Raw genomic sequence first — 19,125 nt, 5'->3', positions numbered from 1 at the left:
CAGAGTGGTGATGCACAGTAGACCCTCATGGCAGACACAAGTATTTGCTAGATGAACACGTTAATGAGGCCTTCCAAGAAGGGACAAGGGTAGAGAAACAGCAAGAACCAAGTCCCCTGGCGAAACAGCACAGGTCTCCCACCTCACCTGTGTCCCTTTGCTCTCCTTTGTCTTACAGCAAGTCAAAACCGTGAGATTTCAGAATTACAGCCCTCCTCCCACCAAACATCACACTTCCGGGAAGCCTGAACAGCCAGCCCCCCCGAAGGGGTCCCAGCCTGAAGCAGCCCCCTTGGGCCCCGAGATGACTGTCCTATTTGCCCACCGAAGCGGCTGCCACTCGGGACAGCAGACAGACCTCCGGAGGAAGTCAACTTTTAGCAAAACCATGACCCCAGCGTCCACTGCCTCGGCCACGCAGACCGTGTTTCCCAGCAAATGAATCTACAGGTGGCTTTTCCTAGGCCCCCCAAAGAGGTGAATTGCATTTAAATACAGTATGCCTCCACTGAGGGCGTCCTGCCATTCTTTGGGGACTCGAGCATGGGTCCTTGTTCGGCCCATTTTACCTCCAGGAAAGGACAGGTGGGAGCGGGGATTCCTGCCCTGGCTGGGAAGACAGACTAGGTGACCTTCCAAACATAATGATTCAATGTAGCAAAGCCACTACCCAGACCAAGAAATGGGGGCTCATCCTGCCCACGCGGTTCCCCAGTGTCGAGTGTGCAGCAGTCTCTGATCCCCTGGGTTCTGGGTAGAATTTCTATGATGTTCTAAAAGGGGCTTCAGCCAGGGGGGTCACAATGGTGGAATGCTGGCATTACTTCTTTGACCTCAACATCTGAGAACAGCTTCTGCCATCCTCTGGGGCCTGGACACCAACCACTAGTAGCTCCCATATCTTTTTCCCTCCATCAAGTCATAATCCTGGCTGCCAAGGGAGAATTTCTGGGAAGGGTATGAGACAGATACTTTGAACATTCCAAGAACCCTCTAAACCAAAGAGCGTCCGCTTCCTGGCTTTGCTCCAAATAAGGTCAGAGAGAAAGCTGACTATTGTCATACTTTAAGCTTCTCAATCTGTTTGCCCACATGTAATCCTACGCAGTACGTAAGCAGGAAGCACGTACTTGCGGAGAGGGTCCTGTATGGTATTACGGACAATTCATTCATCCTGGCTCTAGTCTGACTTTCCCAAGAAAACACAGCATGCTTAGAAACAACTTCATAAGGGGTTTGAATTTAGATTTACATTCTGTTTGCATTGCAATAGTCTTTACTTTCACTGATTTCTTCTATGTGGGGCAGACTAGCTGTTTCACCAGGTTGCAGGATAAGGCAGAAGTGTCATTGAGAAGATGCCAATGCACAGCTGGGGTGGGGATGCCTTTTGGAGGAAAGTTTCTATAAAAAGGGACTGGACAAATAAGACTGGAGAGGAAAAGGGGGTAAGACAGAGGAGAAAAGGGGAGAGTGAAGAAAATATGGAGGAGAGAGAGTAGGGAGGTGATGAGAGTGAGAGAGAAAGAGGATTAGGGAAAGTGTCAGGGAAGAAAATCAAAGAGTAGGAGAGCAGCCTTGACATTCTCGACAGGTGGGGAAAGAAGGATGGAGTCTGCAAAATTAGGTGACCCAACTAAGATGGGGCTGAAGTGAGCGGGACCAGCCAGGCAGAGCCTTGTAAACAGGGGTAAAAGGGCATCCCAAGGAGTAAAGGCAATGCTATAAGACAAAGCATTAATTCTCATCAAACTTAATTGCTGTGATTTAACATTTATTGCATGCACATCAACGTGGGCCCTTTAGTGCATAAATGCCATTTGCTACTAAGCCTGGATGTCATTAAAAAAAAAAAAAAAAAAAAAGGAGGCAGGTCTCATTAGACCTTCTCCCTCGACAGTTCTTGAAGATCCTGGGCTTAAAAACATCTATCTTTTACATACCAACCATACACTTGGCAAATTGAATTGTCAAGACTTTTCCAGACCTTAATAAAACAAAACCAAAACCATAATCCTGCCAAGGAATACTACACGTGTGTCAGACCTTTGGGTTGGTAGAGCCAGTGTGGCCACACGTCCTGGTGTTTCTGTGCGATATTGACCCATATCCGCTCCACAGAATCGTCAAGCCCAACTGCATGATTCAATGAGCTGAATATAGAAATCCGGATGGACAGATGGGGAAATGTCACAAAGACAGGGAGGCATCATGTGATTTGTCAAAATATGAGTGCCTGCACCTCCTATTTACCCCCAAAAGCACTCTCGGTGAGTTCAGCAGTGAGTTTAGCAATCCACACCCAGAGCAGCGCAGACATGATGTGCCCAGCCAACCAAAGATTTAGTCTGTGCCTCAGTAGCAATAGAGCCAGTTAATTTTTAACTGTTGTGGCTGAAAAGCGGGTTGTTTGGGTATAACAAAGATACAATCCGTATCCTCCCAATGAAACAGAATATTCTTCTCATTGCCCCCGATCTCTGTAGAGTAACCTCCGAGAAGCGTAAGCAACGCCAGAGGCTGGCCGCCCCATTCCCTCCAGCTCCCTTCCCCCATGCCCAGCATCAGAATCCCTCCCTCCCAAACCAAATCCCATCTCTGCGGAGTCATAGGAGGATTCGAAAGCGGCAGTACAAGCTGAACTCACTGGCACTGCCCGTCATATTCCACCGCCACGTTTCAGACATTCCTATGAGCTGAGTACTGCAATGAGGACAAGAGATACATCCTCTCCTATAATGTGCACCACAACCTTATAAGGCAAGTACAATGGTCCCCATTATAGAGCTGAGGAAACTGAGGCTTGAAGGGTAACCACAGACGGGGGCAGAGCAAGTTTGATAGCTGCCCTCACCCTGAGTTGAAGCTATCTAACTTCAGAGCCTAACTCAGGAGTGTGCTATATGAATCAGGAGACCATCCTTGATGTCGGGCCACTGACTTCAGACTGCAGGGAGGAGGCGTAGTGCAGTGGTTACAACTGCAGGCTCTGCTGGGTCCAAATGCTCATTTACCACATGCCAGCTATGTGATGTTGGACAAGCTACATAACCTCTCTGAGCCTTGTCTTCTCAAACAGCGATGATCATAGTGCCAACCTCATTGGGCTATTGTAAGGGTTAACTGAGCTAACATTATAAAGTGACTGGAACAGTGCTGGCACATTGTGAACACCTGAAAAATGTTAGCCTTGAATGTTTTTAAGGAAGGAGGCCATCGAGATTCCAGGTGAGGAGGTCTAAAACAAGGACCTGCCCAGGGTTTTGGTGCTTAAAAGGAGACCAAGTAGCCTAGTCATGGAGGTTGCAACACCGTCTGAGTCCTGAAGGACAGGAAAGGGTCAGGCAGATAAAGGGGTGGGAGAAAGGGTGCCCAGGCAGGGGAAGAAGCATTTGGCAATGGGTTTAAATGCAGCAATCAAGCCAAGTTCTCTTGTACGTAAGTGCAGAGGAATCCACTCCTGTGTGGAACATTCCAGGGATCCCAGTTGGATCCCTAGCGCCTCACGTCTGAAGCCAGATATTCCGTCCTATGAGAGTCCCACCCCCTCAGCTAAGACTCAGAGTCCCTAGAAGAGGTGCCCCTTCACCCCGTGATCAAACCCGACACCTCCTGTGCTAGGAGAGCTGCCGAGGGCAGGCTCTTTGGGGTGGGGGGCATTTGAGAGGTGAAGGAGGGGTGCAACCAGCTGAGGACAGACTCTGAGGGCCACACTTGAGGAAATGGTCTCCATAAGCATCATCAAGGTCCTCAAAACTTGTCTCCATCCCTTCTCACGTGGGACCAGCTGCACCTCCTCCACCCTTCCCCCTCCCATAGAGCTTTTGGAGCAGGAAGAGTTTAAAGCAGTGCCCTCCCTACCTGTGACTTGGTAAGATGCAGAACTGACTCACTGACTTCCAGCGTCCCTTGAAAATTCAGAAGGACCGTCCACACCAGGCCTGCACTCTGGTGCGGGCTGCATCAGGATTTTGGCGAAACGGACATGCACTCTTCAATTTGCCACGGCCCCAGCAGCCTGCTTCTCTCACTCACATGGCCTGCACCTGAACTGGGCCTGTTCCCCTAGAGACTGCGTGCTTGACTTCATCTCTCCTAGGCATCACAAACCCCTTAAAAGTCAGAGCTGGATCTTTAGACGTCAGCCGATCCAGGCACACAGTTCTTAGGAGCATAGTGGGCCCAGCCAGGGCCCTGCAGGTGTCGTTCAGTGGTTTCAAGGTGGGGACTAGTCATCTGTGTTGTGCAGCAAGCTCCCCAGGTGATTCTGAGGCACATAAAGTATGAGAAGCATTCACTTCCTCATGCGGTAATAGCAGAGCTGACATGCGGCTCTGACATTGAGTGGGAGTATGGCCTCACTGGTTGTTATTATATTGAAATCATCCTGTACTGATAGGTGAATAGTAGATGCTCTGAGCTCCCCAAGACCTCTCCCCACTCCCACACCCTGGCCCTTTCTCCACGTCTTCCCATCGCTCTCCCATCCAGCAGCTACAAAGCTAGGGCCAGCTGCAGCTGAGACCTCCAGCAGTAAAGCCCTTCTTCATTCTGATTGGCTAGTGCCTATGCCATTACAGATCGTTAAATATCTTGACTGTTACCCTATTGTACAGAATAAGGCCCAGAGGTTGAGAGTGCTGCCATCAAACCTGATGCTCTTCCCATCCCCCATCCTGGCCACTGTTCAGCTCTCAACAATCACCTTCATCAGGCCCTTTGCTTAGGAAAGGAGCTGACTTAGGGGAGGGGCATTTCCATGCCTGTTTGCCTACCTTTTTCAGCCAAAAGTTTCACAGGCATGAGTGATGCACTTCAGCTTCCCAGCTCCTCTGGCATCATGTTGGCAGGTATAGAAGCACATAATTCGCTTTAATAAGATGAGCAGACCTCCATCTCGATCCTCTCCCCAGCCTCTGTTCACACAGGCAGCCCCACAGCCTCTGACGCTCTTCCCGGGAAGTGAGCAGCTGAAGCAGGTAGAATAATGAGGGCCTCTCGAGCCTCTCCAGCTGGGAGCAAGTGCTTAACAAGCTGTGCTCGACCAGGGTGGCAGCTGCTGCCACTGACGCCTCTCTTGCTTACATCTTGAGTACAGACCCCAGTTCCCCCTTGGGCTAAGCGAAAGGAGTGCTAGCACTTGCAGAAACCTCTTAGGTGACCCTGAAAGACAGTCGCTTAGGGGAATGTTTTTGGCAGGCAAGACCAAGCCAGAGGAGTTAACTCCAGAGAGCCTTGCAGCAGGTTGGCGTCATTGAGGATAAATCTCACAAGGACGTTTTGCTTGAAATAGAGCAACATTAAATGATGATCAAGCCATCTGCTGTTTGCCAGGCCATAGTATTGTGTCCTAGACCAGAGCAGAAACAAAATGTCCCCAGGAAGCCCTTCTGCCTATTGACCTACACTTTGACAAATGGAATGCAGCAGAGGTGGGATCAAAGATGATGGCATGGAGGGCACGGAGAAACATTAGATTCACCCACCCATCCACCCATCCACCCATCCACCCATCCATCCATCCATCCACCCATCCACCCATCCATCCATCCATCCATCCATCCATCCATCCATCCATTCATTCAACAACAGTTAATTCATCACACACTCTGGACCAGGCTCTGTGAGAGGCAACAGGGATGAAGTAGTTACCTGAATAGATAAAATACATAAGGACCTCACAGAATGTTGTTTCTTGTTTTTTTCTGGATTTGGGGCTCCTTTCTGCTTCTCTCCCCTGTTATAATTAAATGTTCTATAGAAATAATTATATAGGATCATAAAACCAATAACATATACCTACCACCTAGCTTTTTAAAAAATTATTGAAACCTGCTCTGTGCTTCTCCCAGTCTCGTTCCTTCCTTCTCCACCTCCCCACGTCCCTCACAACCACTCTCCTGAATTCCATGCTTATCACTCTCTTGTAAATTTCCCACTGGTGTACCATATGGAACTTTCAGGGCAGCTCATAGAGGTACTCACTAAGCACTAGTCAAAGCAAATATTGCAACCTGAGGCCATAGATACCCTGCCTGAAAATTTGAACTCCCATCTGGCTTCTGTTACTGGGACTCTAAAGCTTTGATTCATTGCTGGGAACTGAGATTTTGATATACTGATATGTCTGGTTTTGAGAAGTTCAAGTTTAAAGGGGTTTTTACAAGAATTCTTCCAACTACAGCTGTTTTAGGAGACCTTGTTGCTCCTGAATAGAGAAAATATGAGTTGTGGCTGTCCCCACATTGTTTGAGCATAGGGTTTTCTAGGTAGCTCTCCTCTGGGCCTTGCCTGGAGCCTCTGGGTATCCGACTGCAGAAACTAGGGTAGCTCCTCAAATTCTGAAATGAAAACAGATCTTGCTGCTGCTGCTGCTGCTGCTGCCAAATTCTTATAAGAACCCCGTGAAATGTGCAGAGAAAACTTATTTTTGTCCCCAGACTACAGATGAAGAAATTGAGACTCAGAATGTTTCAGTGCCTTAAGGTCACATAATTAGTTTGAGATGGAAGGGAGACTTCTGACTCTTCATCCAGCAATAATTGTCACCATTTACTGAGCACCTACTGTGTACCAAGCACCGTACATGCATTATGCCATCCAATCCTACCCAACCGTATGAGGGCAGGTACTGCTATTATTCCATTTTAGAGATTCGAATTGTGACTCAGAGGTCCAATAACCTGTCCAAGGCAACAGGGACTAGAACCCAGGACTCTAAGTCCAAACCTTAATCTTAAATCACCACGTCCCTCTTCTTCAACAGCAACTGTAAACCCAGAACATGGTCGAGGTTGGAGAGGACGCACAAATGTGTGTATTGCTGCTGAGATCACAGGGATGAGAATGGAGATGGGGGTGCAGGGATGGTTTAACTCAGGGGCTCAAGCCCTCCCAGAGAATAAGTATAACATAAGGATCTTATCATCCAAGAAGCAGGGGTGGGAAAGAAGGTGACTGAGAGTGTTCTGTACAGAGAAATCCAAAAAGCAAAAAATCTGCTGCTGCAAGGGTGGCCAGACACAGCCAAGCAACTTGAAAAAGAACCAAAGCTTGCAACGTGTTTCTGAATCATTGACTTCAAAACACAGTGATCATTTTGCATTCCCTAGATTGCTCCCTCTTCATGAGTTTATTTCTGGTTTTGCCTGTCCTCACTCTGAAGGATACAGGGCAGAGTCTAGAAGAAGGGGAATATGATTTCCAAAATGACCCCCACTTTCATCTTCTCTGTGGGAACAAGAGGGCTCAGAGAGCTGACATCTTCCAGTGTTCCATGCTGGTATTTATCCAACGTTCGAAGGCAATTGCTTTTGGGGGGTAAATACACACCCCCAGATGCAAGCTAATTATGCAAATAGGGTCACTGCTGGATGGACAAGAGCTGCAGCCCGGTAAGGACTAAAAGGATGCCAGCCAAGACCCAGGGAGAAAGGCAAAATGCATTTGCAAAGGCCATTCTATGTATCCTTGGTTAATGCTGTTAGTACCAGTGCTAGCGTGACCGACCAACTTGATGAAGGCCAATTGCAATGTCAGAGTTTGACTGCTGTAGGGCACACGTGTGCTGAAGGCCAGAGCCATCCTAACGTCTTTCCCATGAAAACAACAACTTCCCTGGACCATCTGAGAGGACTGTTTGAACTATTTGCAGTGAGAAGACTCTCAAAAATTAGCAAAAGCAAGCTTGAGTCAAAAAGTTAGGAGGCAGGGGCTTCCTAGGTGGCGCAGTGGTTAAGAATCCGCCTGCCAATGCAGAGGTCACGGGTTCGATCCCAGCTCCAGGAAGATCCCACATGCCGCGGAGCAGCTCAGCCCATGTGCCAAAAAAATAAAAATAAAATAAAGGAAAAAAAAAAAGTTAGGAGGCAGCAAAAATGCCTGGAGGACCAAAGAGGAATTCAAGTAAATATCCCCTGCAAAAGGCTGCAGGCGGATCCCTACCCCGTCCCCACCCAGTTCTTTAGGAGACATTTTCCATCTCTGTCTAGGAGAGAGCTAGAGGACCGCACTGCCTGAGGAGGACATGTCAGTCACAGCTCGAGAGAGATGGCATCAGCTTCCATGACAAAGGACAGAACAGTCAGCCAGCCAGAAGGGGCCATACTGTTTGGAAGGGACGGGGTAATTTTAGATATCAGAAGCACATTTCCAAATATTTCATCCTACACATTCTATTTAGAAATTGAATTCTTTTTTAAGCTTACATTCTTTTTAGATGTTGGCAAATTTGATAGCTTGGACCTCCTTCATGGGGACCTCCAGTAAAGGACCAAAGTTTAAAACATCAGTCAATTTGGGAGTCGCTATTTTAGCCGTCTTCCCAATCCACTAGAACTTTACGAGATATTGGAGAAAAAAATATAATATAATAGGGTGATGGGTTTTGGAGCCAAATGAGCTGGGGTTTGTTCCCAGCTTGTCACTTATTAGCTATGTTTTCTTTGGCAAATGACTGAAGCAACTTGGGAAGTTACGCCATCTCCCTAAACCTGCTTTGTCATCTGTAAAATGGGAATCAGAACCTCCACCTCAAATAGGATTCTCAGCAGAATTAAACGAGCTCATGCAGGTACAGCTCTGACTGTGGTATTGGATACATCAAAGTGTTTGATAAATGGTAGCAATTACCCAGAAATGGTCATGGAGGCACCATTCAGAAACAGAGGACAAGAAAGAGCGAGGCTGGGTCGTACAGACAGAAGTGAAAGGGGGAGCCGTGAGGGAGTGTTTCAGTTGCCAAGAGAGCGCCCCTGAGGAGAAACAGCTTCTGAAAGATGGTGGCATGGAGAACTGTTGTTACATGGGGAAGAGACCACCTGGGCACTGGCATCTCATGTCCCTGGGCTCAAATCCTGGCCCCGGCACTTCTGGGCAGTTAATTAACTTGGACCAAGTTAACGCGCCTCTCTGAGACTTTCTGTACCCATCTGAAGAGTGACAGCAATCACCAGCACTTCAGAGTCATTGGGAAGATTCACTGAGACAGGCCAGGTGCTGGTGTGCAGAAGGACCCTAGTGGTGAATTTTGCAGTCACGGCAGAGGCAGGTGATCAGGAGAAATGCTAAAATAAGAGCAAAATCTTCTAACTGCCACACATTACACGTGTACTAAATGACAGGTACTGAGCTAACCCCTTAAAGGCTCCGCTACACGGTGGCTAAGAGCACAGTGAGTCAGGTGGCCAGGATTCTTACCCAGGCTCTGCGTCTCCTCCCTGTGTTATCACGGGGAAGGCATTTAATCTTCCCAGTCATTCGTCCCCTTGCTTGTAAAATGCAGGCTCTGACTGTCCTTTCCTGGAATGGTTTGGCGGGGATTAAATGAGATGATGGGCGCGAGGTCATTAGCGCAGTGCCCAGCTCATAGAACATGCTCTGTGACCTCAGCTGTCATTACTGTTTACGTGCCTTTTCTCATTTCACCTTCACAGCAATCCCATGAGTTGGGTGTTATTGTCTGCTATTTATAGATCAAACAGATCTGAGGCTCTGAGGATAAATCACTTGTCTAAGGTCACAGAAAGGAAGCAGTGGGCCTGGCTCTGTAAGACTAGAAACCTCAACTTCTTTGTTCTCTTAACTTTTCAGATCAGCTGGTCAATGGTGCCAGGGTTGAGGTAATATGACGGTTATTTTTAAATTCATCTCATGCCATAACCCTCATCAGGCTTTTGTCTTCTGGTTGTTCCTATCGCCTCACCTCCTCATCTGTTGCAGGTTTGAGGTTTCAGGTCGTCTGCGACCCTGAATGCCGCCGGTGGGCACCTTGATGCTGCCCTCCTGGGGACCTGCAGCTTCAGAGGGTTGACAAGGCTTGTGAAATGTCCATTCTGATTTGCAAATAGGTCTGACACAGACATGCTTCCAGCTGGCTGGTGATGTTGACAACAACCCCGCCTCCTTGGTGCCAATTAACAGAAATTAAATGTCCCTGGCACACTTCGTAATTCAGAAAATACATGTGCTGATGAGTCAAACCCCTGCTGGACACGCCATTATGACCGAGGGGCTCCAGGCCAACGTCCTAGCTCTCACTCCATCTCCATTTAAAGTCACAGAATGTTTTCCTCCCGGGTAGAAATCAATGTCACCTCATTCACGTGTTCATTCATTTTCATTCAACACATATTGACTGAGCGTCTACCGTGTGCATGGTGTTGCTCCATACAGTTGGGATACAGCAGTGAATAAAGCAAGCAATGATCCTGCCTTCATGAAGGGGAGTACATGGGAAGCGATTAAACACACAGGATTGTTTCTATGTGACAGATGTTGTGAAGGAAACGAAGAGCTGGGACAGAGAATGGCTGGGAGGTATGAGCTGTATTGTGTAGGGTGGCCAGGAAAGGATTCTCCAAGGAGGTAAGATTTCAACTGAGGTTTGAAGACTGAGAAGGAATCAGACATGCAGCGTGGTGAGATGAACAGGAACAAGCTCAGTGTCGAGGAAATTCATTCATTTATCACATTTTTGATCATACCATCAATATGTGTTGCATGAACAATTGGAGAATAAATGAATCCTCTTTTTTCCTGCCAAGAAGGACCTTCACAGGAAGAATGAGTTTATGGGAGATGCCACAAGCTTAGAGGCAAGTTACTTCCATTTTCTCCAGCCCCGTTTCATCTCTCAAACAAGGGGCTTGTCTCAGCCACTAGCATTCTGGGACTGCAGGATCTTAAGAACTCACCTTCCAAAGGGACTGGCCTTCACAGCTCTTTAAAGCCATGACTCTGCAGCAAGAAAAAAGCAATCTCATTTTTCTAAGCAGTCAAAATGGTTGTTTGGAATTAAGTAGACAAGGCATGAAATGTCATCTGCTTTGTTATCATTAGGATATATTTATTGAATTCTCACGCCCACTTACTCATTCCAAGAATACTTATTATTAGTTGCAAGTCTCCCTCTCCCCTTCCCTCCCTCCTCCCCCTCCTCTCCAACCTCCTTCACCCTCTTGCCTTCCACTCACCTTTCTCTGGCACAGCAGTGAAGAACCCAGGCTATAGAATCGGAGCACCCACTGTATCCCAAGTGTGACTCACTGTGTGACTTTGGGCAAGTCCCTTTACCTCTCTGAGTCTCAACTTTCTCACCTATATAATGGGAAAAATAATAGAGGCCATCTCATGACAATCATATAAAGTAAATACTGAGCTATTGTTATCCTCATTTTGTGGCTTAGGATGTAAAATTCTAAGAACTCTAGGTTTTTAAGGCAAAAGAAACCCCAATAATGAGTGTGACCATGAGCCAGTTTAATGATTTGTATCCACCTGTAGGGTTTTCCTTTCTTTGAGATAATCAAGAAGCAGGATCATAATAAATAGCCTTGAAGAGGTCTCTTAATTTGTAGTAATACTTTTAAGCCAACAATGATAGACAGACCCCCCTGCCTCATGCCAGACACTGTTTTATGTGCTTTACTTACTTTGACTGATTTTTAAAATCTCACCATAACCAAACAAAGTAAATACTATCACTATGCCCATTTTACAGGTAAGGAAACTAAGAGCTAGCAAGATTAAATAGTTTCCATGGGGTCACAAAGCTGGGACCTGGTGGAGCTTGGGAATAAACCCAGGCACTTGGACTCTAGTGTATGCTGCTAGCTGCTCGCTACCCCATTTAAGATGAGACACAAAAGCTTTCCTGCAGACGTCAGGGTTCTCTGTTTCAAGTAGACCTGTCCCCTTGAGCACTCAATAAACAAAGAATTATTACCTGCCTAATCCTAAAACTCCTGGGCAGTAGACACAGGACTGATAAGAGCTGCTACCTGGTACTGCACAATGCCAACCATAGGTAAATTCACACCTCCTGCCACCGATGGGACTTTGAGGTGTCTATTAAAATGTCAGTGGCTCTTAGAGTTGAAGTTCTTTCTACATCATTTAGCACAACCTGGAAGGTCAGATTCATGTGGCAGCCAGCCTTCCCTTGGCAGTTACTTCCTTATTACTTCCCTACCCCTGCGCTCACTCTCAGAGATGCTACATCACAATAAAGATAGTTTAAGAGCTAACAAACCACCACTACTCCCTTGAGACCCAGAAGTGGTTGTCTCAAATCACCTTGCCTGCAGTCTCGGAGGGATATATGCCTCCAGCTGCTGATACCAGGCCTGATGTGCAGATCAAAGCAGCCATCTCCAGGCCCCCTGTGAGAGCAACGGGTGGACCCATCTCCGAGGGCAGGTGCCCAGCCTCATTGCCAGTACCCACTTAGGCAGAGGCGGGAGAAGCAGACCATGTCTAACACAGGTGCCTTCCCTTTTCAGGGCTAAAAGTTGTGAGTAGCAGGCTGAAATTCCTGCCCCCGTTTGAGACAGCATAATTCTAAATCCTATGTAACTTTTCGTCATAATGGGACACAGAATTCGCGCTAGTAATCACAGACTTTGTATTTGTACCTGTTTCTCCCATTGAATAGGAAGCAGTCAGCTGGAGCCTCCAATAGCTCTTATTTGCTATTGTGCTGAGTGGAGCACATCAGCAAAGCAGTAAGTCCTGCCTTGCATTCACAGGCCCTGAGAGTGCAGAGAAGCTCAGTTTTTAGCCCAAATGTGGCTGCCTGCTTGAAAGCACAGGCTCTTTCAGTATACTTTGTCTCTGTATCCATGAATCATAGTTCTGCCTCTGAAGGGTGAGGGTTTGTGTCAGACTCCCAAAACCGGTGTTTCCCATAAACTGTTCTTGCAAGACCCAACTGCCCTGTGCCATCCCACAAAGAATGAGGCTGTGATCACCCTTAAAGTTTCCCCAAAGAGAATACTGGCCTCTTAAATCAGCATGAGTCCTTGGGTAGAAAAGAAACCGGGCTCCAAATGAAAGACGTTGGGCAGGAGATGCAAAACTCCCTCTCCTACTTATTTCCTGTTTTACTGGGGTTTCACGGGAACTCACTTGTGGACAAACTCCGAGCCTGGGTCTTTTAGAAACCAAATCTTTTAAAATGTTATAGGACCAATTTCCCATCATCCTTTTAGCTTTCTCCTGTCCCCCTTCAGTGTGGTCAGCTGGGACCTAATTTGCACTCAGAAGGGCCAAGAGCCAAGCACTGGCAGCAAAGTCATGGAGAGCAGCCAGCGCCTGTGATGCTCGTCCGGACGGCCTGGCCTCACCTGGACAAGTGGCAGCCGGAAGTGTTGGCTGCACTTCCTCCTGCACATCCTCAGCCTCCAGAAGAGAAAAGGCATCCGGGGCTAGGGAGGGGGGGGGGGACATTGGTCACCTGTGTGCGGATGATAGGGATACAGGTTGAGTTTGGAAACCGAAATAAAATATTTGAGGCCCTGGAGAAATTCTGAGGGCTCAATTTTAACTTTATTTTTGAAATAACTTCAGACTTCTAGAAATGTTGCTTAAAATAGTACAAGGAATTCCTGTGTACGCTGCCGAACGAGGTTCCCTAGAGATTAACATTTTACTATGTTTGTTTTGATCCTCTCTGTCTTTTATATATGTATATACATATATATTAATTAATTATTAAATTAAAATTTAATATAAATTATATACATAATTTTTCTGAAGCATTTGGAAGTAAGCTAAAACTCAAGTGCCCGCTTTCCCCTATATATTTCAGTGTGTATTTCCTAAAAACAAGGATGTTACGTAACCACAGTGCAATTACCAAAATCAGGAAATTAACATTAATATAGTACTGTGAACTACTCTACAGATCTTGTCCAATTGTCCTATTCTTTTCCTTTAGAGAGAAAGAAGATTTTGATGTGTTGCCTAGGATCCCATCTAGGACCACATATTGCATTTGTCATATCTGTTTAGTTTCTTTTAATCTGAACAGTTTCTCAAGATTAATTGTCTTCCATGATCCTGGCATTTCAAAGAATATAGGCCATTTATTTTACAGAATGTCTCTCCATTAGGCTTTGTCTGACATTTCTTCATCGATAGATTCAGATTATTTACTTTTGGCAGTAATGGATGATAATCCTTACAAATAATCAAATAGGAATCCCTGAGTCCATAAGACATAAATAGAGAGATGAAGGAGAAGGAAAAGCTCTTCCTGACAGTAGAGTGCCAACTAAAAAATGTAGAAGGAATGATGGAATTTTTTAGAACCCCTGTTTGACAACCACTACAGTAAAAATTGGTTCCGGCAAGAGTCATCAATGGATACTAAACCTAGTGTATCAGAATATCTCCCCCAAAGATATTTATTAATCACAAAGGGGGAAATAGCAACTTTATAGTGGAGAAATCTGGTAGACAACCACCTTAACCAAAAGATTAAAGTTAGCATCCTCAGTAATGGGGAAATAGATAGCATGTACCTGCCGATATGATGAACAGAGGACACGACATCTCTTTCATGAAATGAAAAGACAAATTCCTGCCCAAAAGACTTAAGAATTTTAAAGAACTATAGTTCTAGCCATGCTGCATTCACACACAATAGATTCTGAAAACCTTTTCACCTTCACAGACCCCACCTTGGAAATCTTCCCAGGAGGAGCCAGCAACAGCCGGATAGAGAGCAAATCGTCTGCTTGGATGGAAACCACTTGGTGCAGAGTTGTGGACCATATGATACTCCTCGGACATCAGGGATGGTACAGGAATACCAATAGGCTAGCCTCCAAGATAGAAGGGTAACAGGAGAAAAATCAAATCTGTCTTCCCACAGTATCAATGGGCGGTGGGCCAGGTCGGAGAAAAGCACGAGTCGTGTGCCATTACAGGTTACACCAGACTCCCGGCCTGCCTGTTATTCTGTTCTGCTGTCAAAGCCAAACTTCATCTTGCCAATTTCGCACACCTGGGCACCTAACTGACAAATGAAAAGACCGGACCTCAAATGCCTTCCAGCATTGTATCTGGCCTGTCACTCCAGCTCAGATTTAGAGCGATACAGGGGAGGGGCTGGCATAATATTCTCCTCTCAGGTGTTCAAGCCAGAGAGGCCAGTGCTTCTTTACAACGCCCCCAGCCTTCGCCCCTCCCCAGACCACATCCTGCGTTACTCTGCCACATCTGCATTCTTTTCCATTGCAATTCCTTTCTGTCTTTCCGCCCTGACACTTTCTGATCCAGAGAGTTTTTGTTAGAATATACAGATCAAGGAAATAAGGACTTAGTACATAAAGAATCTCAGACAAGAAACACGCACGATGTTATGAGAGACGCCACACACTGGACTGCTTACCGAGGGGCTATTTCAAGTCTAAAGGTATAAGAATCAGTTATAACCCTGCAGGCTTTTTTGTTCAGAAATAAGTCATCTTAAAGAATTCATTAGAAGATATTCTAATTTTTAATATAAATTTTAAACTATCTGTGCTAACCTGAGAGAGATATTACACGAATAAATGAAATGCACAAATATCCTGAGACTCTCTGAGCTGTAGGTTTTCATCTTCGCCCCATCTTAAGACATCAATAAGAATTTTATTTCTAAAAGCACATGCCACCTTGATTATCAAAGACACTGACAGGAATGCAGCATGATTTGGATACAGAGATGGTTTTAAAGTTTGGGATGATAGTTTTGAATTGAGGCATTCCCAGTCTCTAAGCCAGCCCTGCTGGCAAGAAGCCAGGTCAAACCATGAGCTGAGTTAGGATTGTATTCTGTGGTTACAGAAATGTTTTCTTCTGTGTGAAGCTGTCCCATGCGGGGCTCAATCTGGCACCCATGTCTTAATGGGATGATTAACTTGGACTTCTGAATCATACCCTTCTCTCGGTTAACCCCTGGGGAAGGTGATAATAAGCCACAAGAAGCCCAGAGCACTGGCTTTACCTGCCAAGAGGCGAGTGAGGAGGCAAGAGGTATGATGAGACCACAGGAAGACTAGTGCTGTGACGACATCTCCTTCTCACACATGGTCCATGATGGTGGTGCCACTTGTCAGTCATCCCTTTTCTCTGAACTGCTGTGACTAAATGTTGGTTTCCTCTGGGATGAATCTGGGTTTTATTGGCTGCTCTTTAGCCTCAGCAGCAATGAATAGAGAAATGCTGCCTTCAGATTCTGGAATCTACTAGATTCATTGTTACTACCATGAACTCCCTACAGCCCACCTATAGATAGGTTTCAGTGACTTCACTTTCCAGGGCAAAGTCATAGAATGTCAGAGTTGGAAGGAATTTTAATTTTATAGATGATATATGGAAATGTTAAGTATAGGAAAGCTTTCCACACAAAAGCAAGTTGTATAAACTGGGGGGGGGGGGAAGGGAGAGGGGGGTACAACACAACTTTTAATCCCCAGAAACCATTAGTCTGCATTGGATAATTATAGCTGTGTCCTCAAGGCCCTCTTGCCCAGATTTGCTTCTTCTTAGACTGGCTTCCCCCTCTCACATTTAGAACAACAGGAAACCACCACTCCTAATTTTTACACTTGCTGTTTTTCATCTCTGGAAACTTTCCGTGGCTTATAGTTTCATGGAGGGTTTCATGAAGATTTAGCTTTTCCTTTGAACCTGCTTAGCCAATAAACCAATTATTTTTTCCTAAAGTGCAAAATGAGGAATCTGATTTGTTCTCAGCCAAAGTCAAAAGCTTAAGAAAATCTCCCTCATTTCCTAAAGTTTTCATCTCTGGACTGTCGGTACCAGCATATAGATTCCCAGTTGCCATGGGTCAAAAAGCGATGGAGGTGGTGGGGAGGCAGATGAGGATGAATTAGAATGATTAGAATGAGGTCAGACCAGAAACGCACCTGAGAATGGTTGGCTAACCATTAAGTCTGAGTTTCATCTTCTGGAACTGTTGCTTCTTATTACTACATATTGGGTTGGGGGAGAGGGTGTTGTTTAGGTGAAAAAGAGGAAAGCTAAAATGGAAGAGGAGAAAAATTCACTCCTCCATTGAAATATCAGCAGAAAATCTGTAGACTCTGTGTCTCTGCTTGTTTTATCAGTACAGTGTTTTTAATAGACCAAAAGAGAATCTTTATAAGATAATATGTATGTGAATAATGTTTATAAAAAGGGTGTAACATGCTAATCATTATGGACTATTGTATAAATAAACCTTAGATATGTAAAATATATAAACATATAAAAACTGTTTTCTAGGGCAGTGGACACTTTTCATATCTTTGTTCTAAAAAATAGAGAGTACCGGGGCTGGCAACTTATTTCTACATTGGTATATTCCACAGTAAAGCCAAAAGGTTTGGTGGGGTTTTATTTGTTTGTTTTCTGGTTTTGTAATTTATAATGATTGGAATGGATTACTTTGAAATGTGTGTTGTATATGTGTTGGCAGTGTTTGCCCACACAGAGTCATCAGAGGTCCGTTCCATATTTTGCATCTTGGAAAATCAAAAGGAATTTTCTAGTGAGAAGAAGAACACACAGAAGAAGCCTCCACTGTTGGGTAACTCAGATTTGTACCACTGACAGCTTCTTATAAGTCTGAGGAAATGGGAAGTTTAAGATCAAAGTTGTTGTCTCTCACTTAAACATTGGGTGTTGGATAATTTTTCTCCTGGGGAAGGAAGCACAAATTTTTGTTAAATTCTTTCTTCATGGACTTGGCATGTTCTAGGGGAAACCAGAAGGCATGGCCTTAGGCCACCTTGCTTCAGGACCACTCTCCACCCTCCGTTTTCAATGAATCATCCGCATATGAATTCTCTGTTTGATGTTCTGTGATTCGTTGGCAGACTCAGCACTTTTAGAGCCCAGAGTTTCACTTGTTTGGGTTTGTGGCTCTGAAGAAGTGTTAAGTTTGCGCTACCCCCCAAGCTGATCAGAAGAAGCAAAGGGAAAGTGGGGCTACCTTGCTGGAGGGGTTCACGCACACCTCTGACCGCCTCTGACCGCAGCTGAGAGAAGCACTGGGCCAGCAGCTGGTGCGTGAAATGCCACGTGCTCTTCACACAGCGAGGAGTCATCGTGTGAGAGTGGAGAGGTCACCCAAGTCTCCTTTACCAAAAATGCATATTGTTCCCAGCTGTAAGCTTGTGAAGCGCAATATGTGTTTTTGCATGAGACAATAAAAGAGGTTTATTTTCACTTAATAGACTTGTCCCTCAGGCCTGGTTTTTTCAGAAGCTGGCTTGGAGAGGCAAGTACTTTATCATGTATTAAATGTCAACATGAGCATGTTATTGTTCCCAAAGGGCTTTGGCTCCTGGCAGCTGCCCTGGACATCCAAAGGGGAGATGTGGGAGGAGAGGAGTCCCTTTGTCAGACAGGAATTGCTTAGTTTCAGTGGGGATGGCTGGGGACAGGAGTGAGTGACACTTCCCCTCAACGCTCACCAGGCTGAATTCACCTCCCTAGAACAAACTCTGACTTCTACAACCACAGGGGCCCAGGAAGTCCCCTTGGTCAGAAACCTTTTCTGCTTGCTTAGTGCAGAAGTTAGTAGCACATCCTCAAGAGCCTGACTGCCTGTCACTTACCAGCTGTGTGGCCTTGGGCAAGTTATTTAACCTCTGTGTGGCTCAGGCTCTTGTCTGGAAAATGGAGCTATAATAGCAGCTTCCTGAGGGATGCTGAGGATTAAATGTCTTAAAACATGTAGAGTGCTTTGAACAGTGCCTGGCACATACAAGCACTCAATAGAATTCATGTTTTACCACCTTCATAATGTTTGCGCTATCCACCAACCACTTATATTATTTACCTAATGTTATTTTAAATAACTCAATTTTAATCTGAAACAATAGAAAACTTGATGTACCAGCTGTGAATGGAAAATTATATTATTTGCTACAAATATAAGGTAACAGGAAGTAGCAATAGTAGCTGATATGTACTGAGTCCTTGCTATTTCCAGGTACTGTGCTGTGTCTCAACTTATTAGAACCCTCACCACCCCATCAAGTCAGTACTGTCATTTTACAGAGGAGGAAGCTGAGGTACTGAGAGGTTAGCAAATCTGCCTGTAGTTACACGATTAGTGAATGAAGGCTGCAGTTCAGCTTCAGACCCCAGGCTCCTCAGCATTGCGCTGTGCTGCCACGCTAACAAAAACAAGAGCATCCTATTCATGTGGGCAGCCCTAGGAAGCTCTTTTACCAACCACCTACCATGTGAGTAGGATGCTCTTGTTTTTGGAAGCCCAAAATCAAGGCGTTGGCAGGGCGGTGCTCCCTCCAAAACCTCTAGGCAAGGATCTTCCCTTGTCTCTTC

At 45.6% G+C, this 19,125-nt stretch overlaps 1 protein-coding gene across 5 annotated transcripts in view; it reads left to right on the top strand.

Annotated features, from left to right (window-relative positions):
* SH3RF2 (SH3 domain containing ring finger 2) overlaps positions 1–18,005 on the top strand; it is a 141,571-nt gene extending 123,566 nt beyond the window's left edge. For 2 of the 5 annotated variants that reach the window (XM_057732072.1, XM_057732041.1), the window contains one exon: positions 179–18,005. In XM_057732072.1, the coding sequence (XP_057588055.1) occupies positions 179–442 (264 nt within the window). In that variant the 3' untranslated portion in view covers positions 443–18,005. The remainder of the gene's footprint in view (positions 1–178) is intronic. The other 3 variants (XM_057732049.1, XM_057732064.1, XM_057732058.1) reach the window with 3 other exon arrangements.
* Positions 18,006–19,125: the final 1,120 nt, after the last annotated feature.

This window comes from Hippopotamus amphibius, chromosome 1, assembly GCF_030028045.1.
Source record: "Hippopotamus amphibius kiboko isolate mHipAmp2 chromosome 1, mHipAmp2.hap2, whole genome shotgun sequence".
NCBI classification, from domain to species: domain Eukaryota; kingdom Metazoa; phylum Chordata; class Mammalia; order Artiodactyla; family Hippopotamidae; genus Hippopotamus; species Hippopotamus amphibius.
Note: the sequence above shows the minus strand (reverse complement) of the source record. Positions and strands in the feature narration are given on the sequence as shown.